Source organism: Phocoena sinus, chromosome 8 (assembly GCF_008692025.1).
Source record: "Phocoena sinus isolate mPhoSin1 chromosome 8, mPhoSin1.pri, whole genome shotgun sequence".
Classification (NCBI taxonomy): domain Eukaryota; kingdom Metazoa; phylum Chordata; class Mammalia; order Artiodactyla; family Phocoenidae; genus Phocoena; species Phocoena sinus.
Window position 1 is genome coordinate 66,513,682 of NC_045770.1, and position 17,552 is coordinate 66,531,233.

The 17,552-nt window shown below is 50.4% G+C and overlaps 1 protein-coding gene across 15 annotated transcripts in view; it reads left to right on the top strand.

Moving 5' to 3' along the window:
- The window catches only part of LOC116758806 (F-actin-monooxygenase MICAL2), a 222,787-nt gene that overhangs the window by 146,500 nt on the left and 58,735 nt on the right, over nt 1-17,552 (top strand). For 14 of the 15 annotated variants that reach the window (XR_004351240.1, XR_004351238.1, XR_004351239.1 and 11 more), the window contains 3 exons: nt 7,633-7,813; nt 9,279-9,466; nt 14,377-14,451. Coding sequence is in view for 11 of the 15 variants with exons in the window: in XM_032642002.1 (XP_032497893.1) it covers nt 7,633-7,813; nt 9,279-9,466; nt 14,377-14,451 (444 nt within the window). In the remaining 4 variants the exon portion in view is untranslated. Of the gene's footprint in view, nt 1-5,985; nt 7,133-7,632; nt 7,814-9,278; nt 9,467-14,376; nt 14,452-17,552 lie in introns of those variants that run through there. The other variant, XM_032642016.1, reaches the window with a different exon arrangement.

Below are 17,552 nucleotides of genomic sequence, written 5' to 3' on the forward strand. Positions count from 1 at the left end.
GGGTGTTAGGGACTGAAGTCAGGAGCTGGGTTAGACAAGTGACTCATTCCTTTATCCATTCATCTATTCAAGTGTTTGTTGAATACCTACCATGCCCTAGGCGTATTCTAGGTCCTAGAGATGCAGCAGTGAACCACACAGAATTCCTGCCCCTCCCTGCATCTTAGACTGCACTATCTCGGTGTTGTGCTAGACTTGATGTGCTTTGTTTAGTTGTGCGTGCACTTATTTGTTTACTTGTTCATGTGCACATTTGTTTACTCACCTAATATGTACTGAGCATCTACTGTATGTTGGGAATGTAGCAGGGAGTGAAACAGGCAAAAATCCTCATTCTCATGGAGCTTATAGTTTGGTTTTGATTTTTGATCTGAAGTTGGGTTAAAACAGCATTTTCCAAAGTGTGACAATGGAACACTAGCTTCAAGAGGTGCTTTGTGAAAAAAGGGTTCCATGGTCACAGAGTCTGAGAAGCGTTTTATACTAATCATGCCAGTCCTCCCAAATCTTGGTGATCCACAAGATTCATTAGCGTATTGAAGTCTGAGGAGTCCTCCAGTGAAGAAGCCTAATTAACTTTGCTGAAGTGGGCTTTCCCGTACCTCTTTGAAGTGAGTTTTTTGTTTGTTTGGGGGCAGTTTTTGTTTTGCATATTACATTCTACATAAGTGTTTGGTAGAATATTCTTTATCCAAAAACACTGGATGGAAGAATTAAAATAAAAAATGTAAATAATAGAATTAGGTATTAAATAGAATTAAGTACTGGTGAAATAATGGAGTGGTAACTTTCTAAACTTTAAAACCTCTGATGGAAAAAAATTACAGAGGAAAAACATAGCACAAATCTGACTTACAAACATTTTTTAAAACTTAACATATAAAAATAAAAATGAAAATATTCAACGGGCAGTCAGACTGGGGAAAAATCTGAATTCGATGTGATGACGAAGATGTTCATTGCTGTGGCATTTAGAAAGTTCCTGCAAAGCGACGGTCTCAGGTGCCTTGCACATGATATTTGTTGATTAAAGACCCCATAATAAATGGGCAAAGGTTATGCATGGACTGTTCACACTCAAGCAAATTTTAAAAGGAAACACTTAAACAACAAGCATTTCCAAAAATGTTCTAATTTGGCTTTCAAAGGAATGTAAATTAATTATGCTGCACCCACCGAATGAGTAAAGGAATAGTGAAGTAGATTGTAAGAAAAAATATGAACTTAATCACTAGTATTAAGTGTAAAGTTAAATGGGGACCATCTTTTCTGGAAAGCAATATGGCAACGAGTATTATGACCCATTAAAGGGATTCTGACCTCTTGGCCCAGTAATCACAGCCCAGGAACTGATCCTAAAGAAATAGTCCAGCCAAAGAAAGAAAATCCCTGCAACCTGAATATTGAGTAGAGTAAGGGGGTCAAGCAAAGCAGGTGGGGGTGAGCCGTTCTCCTCTATTTCTGAGAACTCATTCACTTTCAGAGCTTTTTCTTTCATCCCTTAAATAAGTAAAAGAAGCGACTGCCACTTTTCACTGCCCCAAGGCCACTGTTTCCACGGGGCCAAAGGCTTTCTGTGTGGTCCCTCATTAGCTTTTCACCTCCTGGTGGCAACCTTGAGTTGGCACTGACATTAAAGTTCACTGATGCTAGAGGTGACCTAGAGCAGCATCTTCAACTGTTGAGGAGCCCAGGCCGGGAATCAGATGCTGCTCTCAGGAGACCCTTGGCACAGGGGAAGGCCCTGGACTTGGCCGAAGACCGGCTTTGGCCCCAGGACTTCGTATTGACTCAGAGGCACCGGGCGAGTCCCTTCTGTGAACAGGGCTAGCCGTGCCTCTGGCAGAGGGTTTGGGGAAGGCGGAGTCAGTGAGCTGAGCGTGCCCAGCAAGAGCTCTTGCTGAGGTCTGGGGAGCACCTTCCTGGTTTCGAGCGGCAGCGAGCGCCCTGAGGGAGGCATTCTAGGTTAGCTGGGGCTCAGAGTCTGACGGGACATCTTCTGGTTGGGGACTAAACGGGTCTCGATTCACATGGAGTGGCAACATCTATTGTTTTCTAGTTTTCTGGTCCCCCAGCTCTCTTGAAGGTGACTGGTTATCTCCCTTTAGACACGCTGGCCTCAGCTTGAGCCCCTTCTCTCCTGCCACCTGCTAGCAGCACTTCAGTTTTGCTGTAGTGAGTGCCTGAGTCTCAGCACAGGGAGCCTCCTCGAGCTCTGGCTCGGGCTGCCTGCTCACCATCTCCACTTAGCTGTCTGCTGAGAGGCTCCAACTTACACGTCCACCCCCAACTCCTGGTCTTTCCCTGAGACAGACACTGCCCTTGGCCTCTGCAGTCTCTGGACACGGCAGTTCCATTCTTGTTGCTCAGCTCAGAGCCTTGGCTGGAGTCATTCTTGGCTCTTCTTTTCTTGGCCCCATGTCCAGTCCATCTGTGAATTCTAAGTACAGCCAGAGTCTGTCCACATCCCACCACCTCCATGCTACCGCCTGGCCCCAGCCACTGTCATCTCTTCCTGTGTTATTCTGGTGACCTCCTCTAAGCTCTCCTTCTAGAGAGTTCTCCTTACTCCATTCAACCTATTTTCAACACAACAGCTAGAGGAATCTTGTGAGAACTTAAGTGTGATCTCTCCTCTGCTCCAAACTCTGGCAGCTCCCCAGCTCACTTAGCGTGAAAGCCAAAGGCATACAGTGGGGACACCTGGCAAGTGCAGCCGGGCAGGACAGCCATGCCCCGGTATGGCAGGCGGGCCTGGGGCCCAGGGCTACCTATCAATTTGCTCATCGCCTGAAGACCCCCTAGAAACTGGCATTCCCAGTAGTACACTCTCAGAAGCCCCGGGATGGCAACTGTGCTTTTATCTTTTAAAGGGACATGCACTGCAAAGGACCTTGGTACTGGATAGACACGTGTCCCTCCTAGAGCAATTAGGTGGAGAGAACACCTGACACAGACCCCTTCCCAGGTCCCTCCTCCCTCCTGCTGAGGGCTTGTCAGTGTCCCCTCACTCATCCACCTTGAAAGAGGGCAAGGAGACTGCACTATGCTTAGTACCCTGGACATCTGCCTATTTGCTCTCAGATACACTCCCTGCCCTTCCCCTGCTCCGCTCTGTATTAGAGAGGTGTAACCCTTGCAAAAGACATTTCCCAAGCTCTCTTGCGAGCTGGTTTCCTACTAAGTTTGACCATTAGGACGCACGAGTGGGAGAGTGCAGGGTGGAATCGAGGGAGAAGCCAGGGTATTCCTCCTGTCCCTCTGCATCCTGGGCAGTGCTGTGTCTTTTTTGTGGTACCCGCCTCCTACTGCATGGCCCTGGCCTCTGGACCCATAGCACCAGCCCCTTCCAGTGTCCCCCTAGCCAGTGGCTTCCGGCCATTACTCATCTCTGGGTTGCCTCACGTTCCCCATTTGGCTTTTCAACTCATCCAACACCATCGTTATTAGCTTCCTATGTTAACTTTACTCTGTTGAACTCCCTGGCTTGGGTTCTATTTTCCTGACTGATAAACTTAGTTCCATTGCTCTTGTTAAACTTTCTTCTTTCAAGAGAACTGTGGGCAAGACAGCAGAGGGAGCTTTTCCAAGCCCAGAGGCAAAAGTGGCTCTGGCAGTTAGGAGCTGTGTGACCCCGGACAAGTGAGATAACACCTCTGAGCTTCGGTTTCCTCATCTGTAAAATGGGCTTAATAACTGTATATAGGAGAACATGTTTTGTTGTCTCCCTGGGTTCTGGGGGAGAGTGGAAGGGCCTCCAGACTTGGGGAGACAACAGGAACAAGTTCACCAGCAGAAATGGGGCTCCATTCCACCGTTCAAGGCCCTTCCTGGTTTGATGTCAAAGCAATCATTTCCCACTGGTTTGACCAGTTTCCCACTGGTTTTCCCCTTTCTGTACCCTTTTGCCCTCCAGTCACATGGACTTATTTTCCATTCCCATGCAGTTGGCAGTGCTTTCCCACTTTTCTCTTGCTCCCAGGGGTCTGCCACCTCCCTTCCCTGTTCAAATCCTACTCATCCTCAAGCCCCATTAAAACGGTGCCTTCTACCCAAAGTCTTTATTGCATGGAAGTCAGATCTCCCTCCCCTCCCACCTCGTCTTGGCCTCACTCTTTGTGGTCTACCTTCTAATGCAGATATTTGTGAACAGACCTTCTTTCCCCTGTGGGGCAGAAAGAGACCCTTGAAGGCAGAAGGAGACCCATGGCTGATTTATCTCCAAATCCCCAGCACAAGCCTGGATCAGAGGAGGGCACAGTAGCTTCTGTTGACCCTATAAGTATCTGTGCACAGAGCTCACAGGCACATACACCTATACTCAGATATAAACCAGGTATAGAGCCAGGTCTCTACTACAGCAATTCTGTGTAACAAGCCTCCCAAATCTTAGTAGCTTGTAACATCATTTTTCTTGCTCATGGGTCTGTGGGTTGGCTGAGTGGCTCTGCTTCAGGCTGCAGGTGTAAGGGTGACCTGGGCTCTCATGGGATCGGCTAGACCATAGGTTGGCTCTAGATCTGTTCCATGTGCCCACAGTCGGGGACCTAGGCTGCTGAAGGGGCAGCAGCCATCTGGGACGAGCTCTTCTCATGGCCAGTGAGCAGGAGTGTGAGAGGACTAGGCAAACAGCAAGGCCACCGAAAGCCGCTGTCACACCCACTGATTTCCACTGGTCAAAGCAAGTCTCATGGCCAAGCCTCATGTCAACTGAGCAGGGAAGCTCACCCCATCTGCTCCAGTGGGAAGGACCGCAAGGTCACAGGACAAACCACGACTCTGTTATGGGGAGGAAGTGAAGAACTGGGGACGTCTTCCAGTCCAAACTCCCAGAATCATGGCCACGTGCATTGCTGTCCATTTGTGGCTTGGTTGTGCTCATAGACATACAGACTGGTCCCCATCCTTTGATGAAATGTCCGACCGAGTGCTGGTGTCTTAACCTCTCTGTTCACCTGTTTTCTCAGCAGCAAAATGGGGATAATACTACTTTTCTCAGAAGCGTGTGTGGAATTTAATAGATTTATTACATGTTAAACACTTAAATAATCCTTGATAAAAGTACTCAATAAAAGTAAGCTGCTGCCATTATTATAACTACACAGTCAAGCGTCCAGTTATAATACCTGCTCCCCAAATGCTCCTCCTCTGTCCACAGCCGCCCCAGTGCAAAAGGGTGCATACATGTCCTCGCAGCAAGCATGCACTGTACCAGGGCTTGCAAACTGGCAAACCACTGGCTGCATCTGGCTGTAGACGTGTTGCGTTGGACCTGTATGTATAGTATTTTAAAATGTGAGGCATTGCACATAAAAATCAAAATTTCTCGAGTTACCTTTGCAGATGATAAAGAGTAGATAACATCTCCCAGAAAGAGTGTGTGAGGTGAAAAAAATGAGAGGGCCCAGGTAGAAGCATGCAGAACCCAGGACTTAAGCGTTGGCTAGAAGTCGGGATGGCTGTGATGGAACGGTCAGCTAGGCAGGGAGAGGAAGCGTCCCTGGGAGCAGGGAGGGCTCAGGACAAGAGCTGCAGGAGGACCCCAAAACCTTGTGAATTGGATTTAGCAACAACAAGGAGGGCACTAGGGACTTTGTTGGGGGCAGTTCGGGTAGTGGAGGCATAAGCAGGATTATAGAGGATTGAGGAGTGAGTGACGGGAGGTGAGGAAGTGGAGAAAGTGAGTGCAGCAAAGTCTTCCCAGAAGATTGGCTGGGAAGGAGGAAGAAGAGTTGGCTGGGGAGTTGGGGGAGGGGGAACTGGGATTAAAAATGGTCTTCTTAAAACCGGAGAGGTTTCAGCATATGTTAATACTGATGGAAAAGATCCAGTAGACAAAGAATTAATGACACAGGGAAGAGGAGATAATGGTCCTTAACTGGGGCAGGGGGGTGGGGGGGGGGCGGTGTAGGAGGAGCCAAGTTCAAGTGCAATGTCAACCTTAGAGAGGAGAAAGAGCTCCTACCCTGCTGTGACCAGAGAGGGGGTCATGGAGCCAGTTAGTGGCTGAGAGGGATCTGGGACTTGGGCTGCCTGTCTTGCTCATTTATTCATTCATTGATTCATTGATTCATTTAACAGGTATTTATTATTGAGCATCTACTCTTCACCAGGCACCATTCTAGCAAGAAATGAAAGAGGCGAAAATCACTGCTTTTATTCTAGGCACGGGAGAGAAATAACAAACAAAATAAATGGGAAGAGTGTATAGTTTATTAGAAGGTGTGACGTGCTATGAATAAAAATAAAGAGGAAAGGAAAGCGCTGAGGGTGTGGGTTGCAGTTTCAGGAGGATGGTCAGGGTCACCTCCTTGAGAAGGCAACAAAGGTTTGAAGGAGGCGGGTGAGCGAGCCCTGCCCTCTGGGGGCAGCGTCTCCAAGGAAGAGGCAAGAGCCTCTGAGCAGGGGCTGAGATGGGGGGCGTGCTGCGTGCGGAGGGACAGCACAGTGGTCACGTGGTCAGAGCAGAGAGCCGGGGACAGCACTGGGAGATGAGGTCACAGGGGCCCTGGAGGATTGTGACAGTGGGTGGCGTGATCTGAGTTCCATGTTAACAGGCACTCAGCAGCTGTGTTGAGAATAGACTGAGGGGTGGGGCATGGCCAGAGGGAAAGCAGGGAGACCAGTAGAGGCCGTTTCTGTAACCCAGACAAGAGGTGATGGTGGCTGGGGCCAGGGTGGTAGCAGAGGAGGTGGTGACAGGTGCCTGGATTCCTGACGTATTTTCAAGGTAGAGCCAACTGGATTTGCTGATAGCTTGAGTGAAGAGTGAAAGAACTAAAGGAGTCAAGGATAACACTGAAGTGTTGCCTGGAGCAACCTGAAGGCCCAAGTTGCCATTTACCAAGATGGGAGGGCCATGCGGGAGGCAGGCTTGGGGAGAGGCAGAGCTGGAGAATTCCATGGGCATGAGCGTGATGCGTCTACTGGACATCCACCTGGAGATGCCAAGTAAGCCGTGGCGTATACGCGTCTAGATCCAGGGGAATGTCCAGGCTGGAGAGAGAGATGTGTGAGTCATTGTTGTCTAGGGTTATTTAAGGCTGAAACCAGATGAGATCATCAAGGACATGAGTGGAGATGAGAAGAGAAGAGGTTCAAAGACAGTCCTGGGACCTTCCAGTGCTGAGAGGTCACAGGGTGGGGCGGGGGCAACCAGTGAAAGAAACAAAGGGAGAAGGAGGTAGCCAGTGGGGAGGAGGGAGCCAGGCTGTGCTGTCCTGGAAGCTGAGAGAAGGGCTGTTTCTAGAAGGAAGGAGTGATCAGCAGGGTCAGAGGCTTCTGGTGTGTCAAGTAAGATGAGAAATGAGAAGTTACCACTGGGTTTAGTGACACATTGGACATTGTGATGCTGGTAACAGCAATGCAGAGGCTGGTGGACCTGGGGTGGGACCTATGGACATATCAGACCCTCCTTTACTCTTAAGTCGGACAGTGTGTATGTTCGTGCCCTGCACACAAGACATGTGCTCTAAATGCTGGGGTGTCCGGTGGGCTAAGTGGTGGGGATCCAGTGATGGCACGGTGGATGAGGTCCATCTTAGAGTGTCCACCCAAGCCTCTGGAGGAAGGGCAGGTGTCCTGTGGGGCGGTCCATTCCCACCATCTCTCTAGACCCTCTTCTCTCAACAGATGAACCAACCTCCCCCAAGAAGCCCAAGAGTGTCCCGGAGCTCGAGCACAGGGATGTGGCTGGTGGAGTCGCCTCCCTCCTGCCCTCTGAGTGGACGTCAGTGAGGATCAGCCCCGGGGAGGAAGTGGTTGGGCAGGACGTGCTGGCTGTGCGTGTCCTGGTCACCAGTGACGACAGCAGGTACGTTCCTGCTGCTGCAGGACGGGGGCAGGATGGGTTGGGCAAGGGGACAGCATTCGGGAATTGGTCTTACCCCCACTCACTTGCAGTGTGACTTCTCTGTGCCTCCATTTCCCCATCTGTAAGATGGGATAATCCGTAGGGAGTTGTCAGGATCGAAGAATTAACATGTCAAGGGTGTAGAACAACCCAAAGAAGCTTAAGTAACAAAGGCAAATATGTTGGATCTACAACCATCCAGGGAGAGGCCCGTATGTGGAACTCTTGGCTGCTGGGGGCCTCAGCCTACATCCATAGATTCATGTCCACATATCAAGATTTCAAGGTTGGGCTCCAACTGGTACTAACATTACATTAGGGCTAATCGATGGGCTGGCCTGGGGTGCTGTTGTGAGTGGCAGGCTTGGGCAGGCTGATGGACAGATGGCCCACCAAAGCTCACAGATGGACAAGGGGTGGTGCCCGCACACAAAGAAGCATGCTGGACATAGAGAGGAAGAGAGAGAGAGAAAGAGAGAGAAAAATATATATATTCATGAAAATGTCACTAGCCAATAGGTTCTGTGCTTCCCCACCCCAGGACTGTGCTGTGCTGTCCCCACTACCTAGGACACCCCGCTTCCACTCCCACACCACCTGAATTCCTGATGGCTATTTCAGACCCAGGTTAAATATCCCCCCACACATTCTTTTCTGTAGTCTTTTCCATTCCCTCATCTATTCCCAAGGGAAGCAAGCATTTAAATACCTGACGTTTTAGGCCCAAGTCCTAATGATGAGCTCATTTTACCCCAGAGAGCTTAGGAGTCCTGCTCGGGGACGGTGAAGACGAGAGGACCAGCCTTCACGTGAATATTTCATTGTACATCTCTGGGCCTCTTTCACCTGCTCTGATCTGAACTTACCTGCATTCGCGTGCTAGGGCTGCCATGAAGAACCACAGACGGGTGGCTCAAACAGCAGAGATTTACTTTCTCACGGTTCTAGAAGTTCAAGATCAAGGTGTCAGCAGGGTTGGTTCCTTCTGAGGACCATGAGGGAAGATTCTGTTCCAGGCCCCTCTCCTCAGCTTGTAGATGGCGGTCTTCTCGTTTATGTGGCATTTTCCTTGTACGTATGCCTGTGTCTAAATTTCCTTGTAAGGAAAATTGTAAGGACACCAGTCAGATTGGATTAGCGCCCACCCTAATGACCTCATTTTAATCTAATTACCTCTTTAAAGACCTGTTTCTCAAAGCAGTCACATTCTGAGGTACTAGGCGTTAGGACTTCATGCGAATTTGGGGGGCGGGGCACGGGTCAGCCCATAACAAAGCCAGAGACTGGGTGCCAGGCATAGAGGTAACTAACCCATGGCCCTTGCCCTAGAAGCCCTTTGCCTGCTGGAGGGCAGCGACGGGCAGGGCACAGTGCGGCCGGGATGGCAGGCCTCCTCGCTCACCTGCTCTTTCCTTCCTCCTCCCAGCTCGGACGAAGAAGCGGACCGTGGTGGCAGTGAGGCCTCCAGTGCAGTGCCCTGGGACGAAAGACCCCGGCGACAGGGACCCCGACCCTCACCCCTCCTGAAGCCCCTCGCCCAGCACAGCTCCCTGAGGGATGCCCTGCCCAGGGCAATCTCTCCACATGGCCTCGAGGAGCCTGAAGCTGTGCATGGTGAGCAGAGGACCTGCCTGGGCGGGACAGACAGACGGGCTTGCGTGATCCTGGGACACGGGGGTGGAAGGGGAGAGGGGGGACAGGGACCCCCATGGACGGTTTTTCCTCATGGAGGACCACGTGACAGTAGGCCTGGCCCTCAGGCTCAGAGGCAGTGGAGCTGGGACCTTTGGGGGCCGGGGTACAAGTCGGGGTGAGGGGACTGGACCCAGGCCCAGCCTCCCTCTCCATGGGCAGCTTTGGAATCTCAAGTGGGAAGGAGGCAGAGGGGGCTGGCTGGCTATGTGTCACAGGCAGCCATAAGGGGGCCCCAGGACCCTTTTTCCTGGAGCAGCGTCCTCTGTGAATATCTGTGAGGGGCCCTCTGGCATTCCATAGCCCGTGAGGGAAAAGGAGGTGGGCTCAGCTGCTGTTGGACCACACACATCTCTGAGCAGCACAGTTTCTCTGGTGCCACCAGGGGGCAGCACAGGGCCACTACCAGTGCTTGGTGACTTGTGGAATGCGCTGTAACAAATGCCGTATCACTGAGTACCTGTATTGGCCAGGGCTTTCCCTGTACATGGCCCCATTTAATCCTCAGGATGACCACGTGAGGTAAGTAGCATGAAGCCCATTTTACAGGTGTTCAAATGGACTGTTTTCCCAAGGACTCACACAGCTTAGTAAGTGGTGTGGCCCAGTGCTGGATGCTGCACACCCAAAGAAGTCATTGTCTTTAGCATTCCGGCTTGTTTTAATAAAGGGCCTTGAATTGAATGTTTTGATTTAGTCAAGGGCAACTAGTGACCTGTGGGTGGGAAGAAACAGGCTAATAGCAGCTTGCCATCATCAGGACCAATGGCCTTAGCTGCCCGGGGAAAGCCGCAGCTCTACTTGTCCTGTGCTTCCCTCTGGTGGCCGAGAGCAGAACTTCCACATGAACCTAGAAATGTTCTTATGAGTGATGGTTTCACAGGAAGACCAGGGCTGGGGCCAGAATCCTGTAAACTCTGGATTTACCCTCTCATATGAGCTGCTTTTAAAAAGGACAAATTGCCATTAAAACACATTTGCTAAGTACCATTTGTGGTGCTGTCCAGAGAGGCTTAGCACAGGCAGTGGACAGTCTTGGGTACTGCTGGCCTCTCCATCACCCTGGGCTCCAGCCTCCTCATTTATAGATACGAAGACTGCCCACCTTTCATCCCTTCCCTCCATTTCTCCTTTCTCCTCAACTGTCAGAGGATTTTAGGCAACTTACAAAAAAGACATAAAACAAAATTGTGTGTCTATATATATGAAAGATAAAAGCCTAAAGATATATACATGAAAGGGAAAACCAGTTTAGGAGGTATAGACCTCAGAGAGGCAGACCATGATCCTAAACAGTTGCTCTAGTGGAATCATAAATTTGATTCTGAGTTTCCTGGCAGCCAGAGTTCAAACGGAAATAGACAATTACTTCTGACTGTTGACGAGGAAAAAAAACATTGGTTTGCAGCAGGTCTCAGGGCCGGTACCGCTTTTCCTAATGCTTCACCCTATGGCAATTTTCCAGCTCATGTCAAATAGATGATATTGAGAGGTGTGTTTGGTCGTGTCTTGAACAATGGGGTCTGCAGAAAATGCAGCCATAGTTTTCCCAAGGCTGTTTCGTGCAGCATCCTTTGCTGGCAGGTGAGAGCATGACATCAAAACATGACTCAGCTAGAGAACTTCTCCCAGGAGGATGGGGTTAGGTGGAGAGATCAAGGCAGTGTGGCCAAAGCATTTTGTTTGACAGTCCAGTTTAATTCCAGAATAAGAAACATGGTAGACAGAGAAGTGAATAGACCTCACGACTTTCAAGCAATCTTCTGTTGGTTTTATCTTTATCCATCATGATTTCCATCACTGCCAAGCAGACCACATTGTAAGGCTACAATCGCTGGCATAGTCTAAGCTCTGTGTTTCGTGTTGCTGGTTGTGGTGAGTCCATCACTTTACCAGATAGTGTAGGGTTGACATCATGTTGTGGGTGTCATGGAGCTTTGTTCATCACTATTTTCACCTGGATAAATGACTCGGAGGTTAGCCGAGGGCGTGCTGAAAAAGACCAGGATGTTGCTTTAAAAAGATTCCTGGTTTGTACACCGTGCTCATAACAGCATTTTTCACAATTGCTGAAAGGAGAAATGACCCAAATGTCCATCAACAGGCGAATGGATAAACAAATTGTGCTATATCCACACAATGGAATGTTATTCAGCATTAAAAAGGAATGAAGTTGTGACACATGCTACAACATGGATGAAACTTGAAGTTACTATGCTCAGTGAACTAAGCCAGGACAAGTATTGTATGATCCCACTTCTATGAGGCACCCAGAATAGTCAAAGTCACAGAGGCAGAAAGTATAGAAAAGTGATAACCAGGGGCTGGGGGAAGAGGGTGGTTGGGGATTATTGTTTAATGGGGACAGAGTTTCAGTGGGATGAAGAAGTTCCGGAGATGGATGGAATTAATGTTTGCACAACAACGAGAATGTACTTAATGCCATTCAACCATATACTTAAAGGTGGTTACAATGGTGATTTTTATATTATATATGTTTTTACCACCTTTGAAAAGGACTCTGGGACTGCCACAGCTCATCAAGGAACGTATCCCCTCCTCAAAGTTCTTTAGCATAGAGCATGCCCACCATGATGGTTTAAAACAGAAACTGAGCCCTGTGTAATAGAGGCCATAGAAAATGCTCAGTAATGCTCCCCTAAAACACCTAGTTTAGTGGTTCGTAAAAAATCCTGGCTTAAGAGGCAGATTCCTAGGTTCCCTCCTTCAGAGATTCAGATGCCTTGGGTCTAGAGTGGGGACCAGTATCTGCGTTTATGGAAGCACCCCAGATGCCTCCAGGCAGGAGGGCCACGTCCTGCGCTTTGGGAATCACAGAAGAGCGGCTTCCTAGAGGCCTGCTTGGATGCATTAGTTATAAAATGCACGCCTAGACAGCTAAACGAATTGATCTAGTGCACTGGGTTCTTGGGACATAAACCAGTTACAGTTACGAGGGAATCTGCCCTCAAATTATTCTGATTTAGAAAAATCGGTATTTATCCATTTTTTTTCTGGCAATAATTTGATAACAGGATGGTCCAATGGCCTATGGAGGACATTTATTGTTAATAAAATGATGTCATCAGCACCCTGTGTCACAATACTTACCCTCTTACTCCTTTTGCAGAGAGTCATACACTAAGATCTCCAAAAGTACTCCCTTAAAAACAAATATAAACGCATTAAATAAATATACTATAACTAAAAGAAGCGAACAGCCCTGCTTTACTCTGCTCAAAATTACCAGATCAAATCATGGCTACCCACTCTACTGCTATTGTGGTAAAAATGTGTGCATGGACGCCCTATAAACACCAGTGATGGAAAACCTCTCATGAATTTTAACCATTTCTAATAAATCCCATTCCACAAAGTTAAGAGCCAAGGAGAAGCAGTAAGAGCTTCTGGCATTCTTCTGTGTTTCTTGAGTAATTTCTCCATTAGGTGATGAAGAGGTTAACTCTGGTCTGCGGGAATCAGCTGTGCTTGTTCCTTATGTAAAACATCCATGACTTGCACTTGGCAGGGGGAAGTGGCTGTACATTGTACATAGACTGTTCATGCTGCAGTGGGGAGGCAGGGAGATGGCGCCCTCACCTATCTACATAGGCTCCTCCCCGTCAAACCCGTGAGCTTGATTATGACAGCAGACCTGTGGGATGGGGAACCGCCAGACCAGACACACAAGGAGCAAAGCTCTCCAAATTGATAAGGGAGGGGAGCCAAGGAGCTCAGGAGCTGAAAGACCTCCTGCTGAGGAAAGGAAGCCCCGAGGTCGGGTGGACGGCCTGTGCTCCACAGCTGGCTGGTAAGAGCTGACAGCAGCTCTGAGCCCTGGCGGGGAGTGGAATCTAGGACTTCCTGCAGACAGAGGGCGGGCAGGGCCAGCTGTGTTCAAAGCTTCCCCACCCACTCTCCACACCCACATCAGTCCTGCGGGCTTCCTTTCCTTCCACACCTCCTGGTCCCACGTGTGGGAGCCATTCAGGTGTACCCCGTCTTTCTCTCCGGCCGTGATGGAACCACCACGGAGACCTGGAGCCTGAGGCCAAATCTGAGGGCCCAGTGTGGGAACGGGGTACATTTACATCCCACTCGTAGGTCCCAAATGGCTAAGACCCATTTCTTCTGCCTGTGATGTTAATTTTGCTCAGCTGATTCTCAAGGCCCAGCTGGGCAAAGGGTCTTCATAACGCAGCCCACGGCATCCTGCAAATGTGTTTCCATCGGAAGCAGGCCAAGAGGAGGGGTTGTGGCCATGGAGTGTCCAGGAGTTCAGTTAAAACTTGTTCCCAAAGGGTTTTGGGGGCTCTGGGGGTAAGGTAGAGAGAGGGTGGAGCTTTCTGCAGCTTCCAGGCTTCAATGAGAGCAGCTCTGGTTCATCTATGACACATTTGGGGCATTGATGTGAGACTTCAGCTCCAAAGAGCTGCTCTGCTTAAAACGAACGTGTCATATATGCTTGTGTATATACGGACATATGTATATACATGTATGCATATAAACATGTATGCACACATGCTTATTAACAATGGGTGAGTTCGAATGATGGCTCATAACTTGAGATATTTTCTGAAAGAGGGCAGTACCTGGCCCATAGCAGGGTCTCAAAACAATTTGATGAGTGAATGAATGAAAAGTTGGAAGTGTGTGTCATAGGGACAGGGAGGTTCGGTCTGAGGAAAGGAAGGGGCTCAGTCAACTATGACCATTAGTCTACTAACTTTTGGTAACTGGGCCATAAGAAAAAACTCCCTGTTTATCCTACCCGTTTAACAGACTCTTCCTCCCTCCCCATCTTCTCTCCCTCTTTCTTTTTCCCACCACAGTTCTGCAGAGGGCCAACAGCTTCCAGTTTCCAACTCCCAGCAAATACCAGAGCGGGAGAAGAAAATTCCAGTCGAGTGAGTCATGAGCTCCCTGGGGGGTGGGAGGGGGCAGGAGCTGTCTGATTAATTCCCAGGGGCAGCTGTTCTCAATCCTCACATGTCCTCTCTGAACTGGCCTCCTGGATGTGAGGGGCAAGGAAAGAAATGTACTGTTGGACTATTTCCACTGCTCACTAGAGGAAGCACCTTCCAAGGGATTTGCTACTTTTTCTTCTGCCTCCCCAGCTCCCCACTCTGGAGTCACAGGGCCTTAGAACTCTACAATTGCACTTGCTAGGGACCTTAGCAGCCATCAGCTCCAATCTTCTTGAAACGCAGATGAGGAAACTGAGACCTGAGTGCTCTATACATTTTGATTCAGTACACTGGAGTTGGGCTGGGGGCATCAGCTTGACTTCGTGCAGCAGTGGGCAAAGCGGTGAAGGAATCCGAAGACACACACACACCGCACACACGCACCTACACAAACGCACAAATACACACCGCGCTGCTCCTTTTTCTGAGCAGGTTATGGTCCCGCATCCCAAGGAAGAGCAGGTGGGTGAGGACCAGGGCCCGCGGCGGGTGCCAAGGCAGTGGACTCCCACTAGGGGGCGCAGTGACCGCGTGCCCGGTTGCGCAGCGTCCCAGGGCCAGCGTGTTCCTGGCGCTGCCCCAGTTACAGAGCAGAGATTCCATCTCTCCAGTCCTGAGAGGGGGCAGGGTCTCTTCATCTGATCCCAAATCCATCGCTGCCTTCCACCTCCTCCTGCCCCCATGCTCCCTCTCCGGACCTTGCTGTAGGAGGGGTAGACCCAGGAAAACCTGGGGTTAGATGAAGGCTTCTTAAAAGAAACACTGGAGATGGAATAGCGTGCTAACTTAGTTGACTCCTGCCTGCTGAGTCAACGCTGACTCCTGGCCAGTGAGTCATTCTCTGCAACCCGTAGACCTGCGGCCCTTTTCACTCGGACCAGGCTGGGACAATGGGCACTTCTGGAACAGGACCAGGGCACACCTGAGTCGGCCACTTCACCTGGGGACAACGTAAAATGACTCTTGAACCATTGTGTGATCCCAGGCAGCGAAGGCGAGGGGAAGGAGGGAATCACCGTTTACTGAAGGCCTGGGGCAGGCCTTTCCCACGTGTCTCATTTACTCCGCACCTCAGCCCCTCCCCAGTCATGGGAATTCTGCTTCTATGGATGGGTCCATTTGGGTGCAGATTCCATCCAGTGCTTCCAGCCGACTTCACTGAGTGCCACCAGTGCAAGGGCCCCAGCCCCGCCCTCAAGAAGTTCCTGATCTGGAGTGAGAGCAGGGAGTCTGGCGGGGGACCCTCACAGCAGGGTGTGGGTGCTGGAGGAGGCACAGGAGAGAGGGGACTGCTAACCAGCGGCGTGGTTTCTCAGCTGTGTCTTCAGTTATCCCAGGAGTATCAGGCGTGGGTTCTCAAGTGCATGCAAAAGCTGGTATGAGGGCAGGCCTTGAGTTTAAATCATTTCTATGGGCTTAGTGCCTGGCATGAGCCTGGTGCAGAAGGGGCACCCAGTCCTTGCTTGCAGAACGAATGAATAAGTGGATAATGAATGAATGAACGAACAAACGAATGAACAAACTAAAGAACCAGGGACCAAGCTGGCTGAACTGAGTTGAACTCAGTGCAGGAACAAATAGAGAACGTGGGTTAGGCCTGAGCAGGCTGCAGCCCCTAGAGGGTGTTCCAAGACTTTGGGAGGATTTGAGTATTGCCTAAGCTCCAAGTTCTGGGGAGCTGCACCCTGGAATCCCAGTCTTTGTGAAAACCCTCAGAGCCATCTTCATTTTGCCCAAAAGGAAACCCATTGGGCAAGGCTGGTCCTGTGGGAGGGAGCAGAGCTTGGGGCACACCATCTCCTCTATTCCTTCACTGCCCTGTTAAGGCTGGCTCTGGCCCCAGCCCCAGGCAAGAGGATGGAGGGGGCTGCGTGCCTGCCCTTATCGCCCTCACCCAGCTGACCATACTCACCAGAATGACCTCTAGGATCAAGGGAAAGGCCTCCATTGCCAGAGGGCCCAGAGAAGAGGCAGCTGACCCAGGAGGGATATGGGAGGAGCTGTAATCCAGACCCTGATCTGTTCATCGACCCCCTTTGCACAATGGGACTGGAAGGGCCAGTGGCACCCAGGACTGAGGCTCCTGCAGAGGGCAGGGCAGACCTGGCTGGACCATGCTGAGTTTTCAAGCAAAACAAGAAAGGGCGAGAAGGACCTGAGTTGGTCAATGAGAACCAAGCCTGTGGGCCGTGAGTTAGAGGAATCCTGGCCAGGATGGATGTGCAGCACCTCCTACCCCCCGGAACAGGTCAGCCGCTTAGCAGTGCCTTTATTGGACACCACTCATGTGCATGGGAGGAAGGGAAGGGGATGGAATTAATACTTAGCTGGCATGTAGCGTTTACTTTGTGCTTTGCACTGAGCCCCTCTTTTTATCCCATTTTATTTCTTTAGCTTCCCCATGAAACAGCACCAGGGTTCCCATTTTTCAGATGAAACTGAGGGGTTATGTAACTCACTGTGTCAGGTGGCTGGTGTGGGTGTGACAGGGGTGGGGTCCCAGGCTCCCCTTTACCATCCTCTGAGGGAAGCCAAAGGCCTCAGGTAGGTGAGATTTCCCATCACCTGTCAGCTGGGCTCCGGCCTCCCCTTCCGTTCCTAGGCACTGCCCACCTCCCAGGCAGTGGCTTGAATGGCAGGTGTTTTGCTTCCCCCACCTCCTCAAGCCCCCTGCCCCCAATTTCTATCCTGAAGACAGTCTTGAGGCTCACGTGTGGAGAGAGATCCCACTTGCTGGGTGGGGTTGGGGATTAGACACAGGAGAGGGGGGCAGCTCCCAGGTCATGACCTTGAGAACCCCAAGGCTTTCCTATCAGCTTGGCTCCCAAGGTGTCCTGGCTCTGTGTCGCAGGGTTCCCGGATCGCTCCTCGGGGGAACGAAAAGGCAGTCAGTGGAGCTGAGGGGACTTTGGGACAAGTTCAGGAGTTTGATTCAGGAGGTGGCAGAGAGAGGAGAATGAGGGGGCCAGGAAAAGGCGGAGAAGGAATTCAGCAGGAATTTGGCAAGCCGAGGACAGGAAGCAAGGCAACAACTGGCTCAC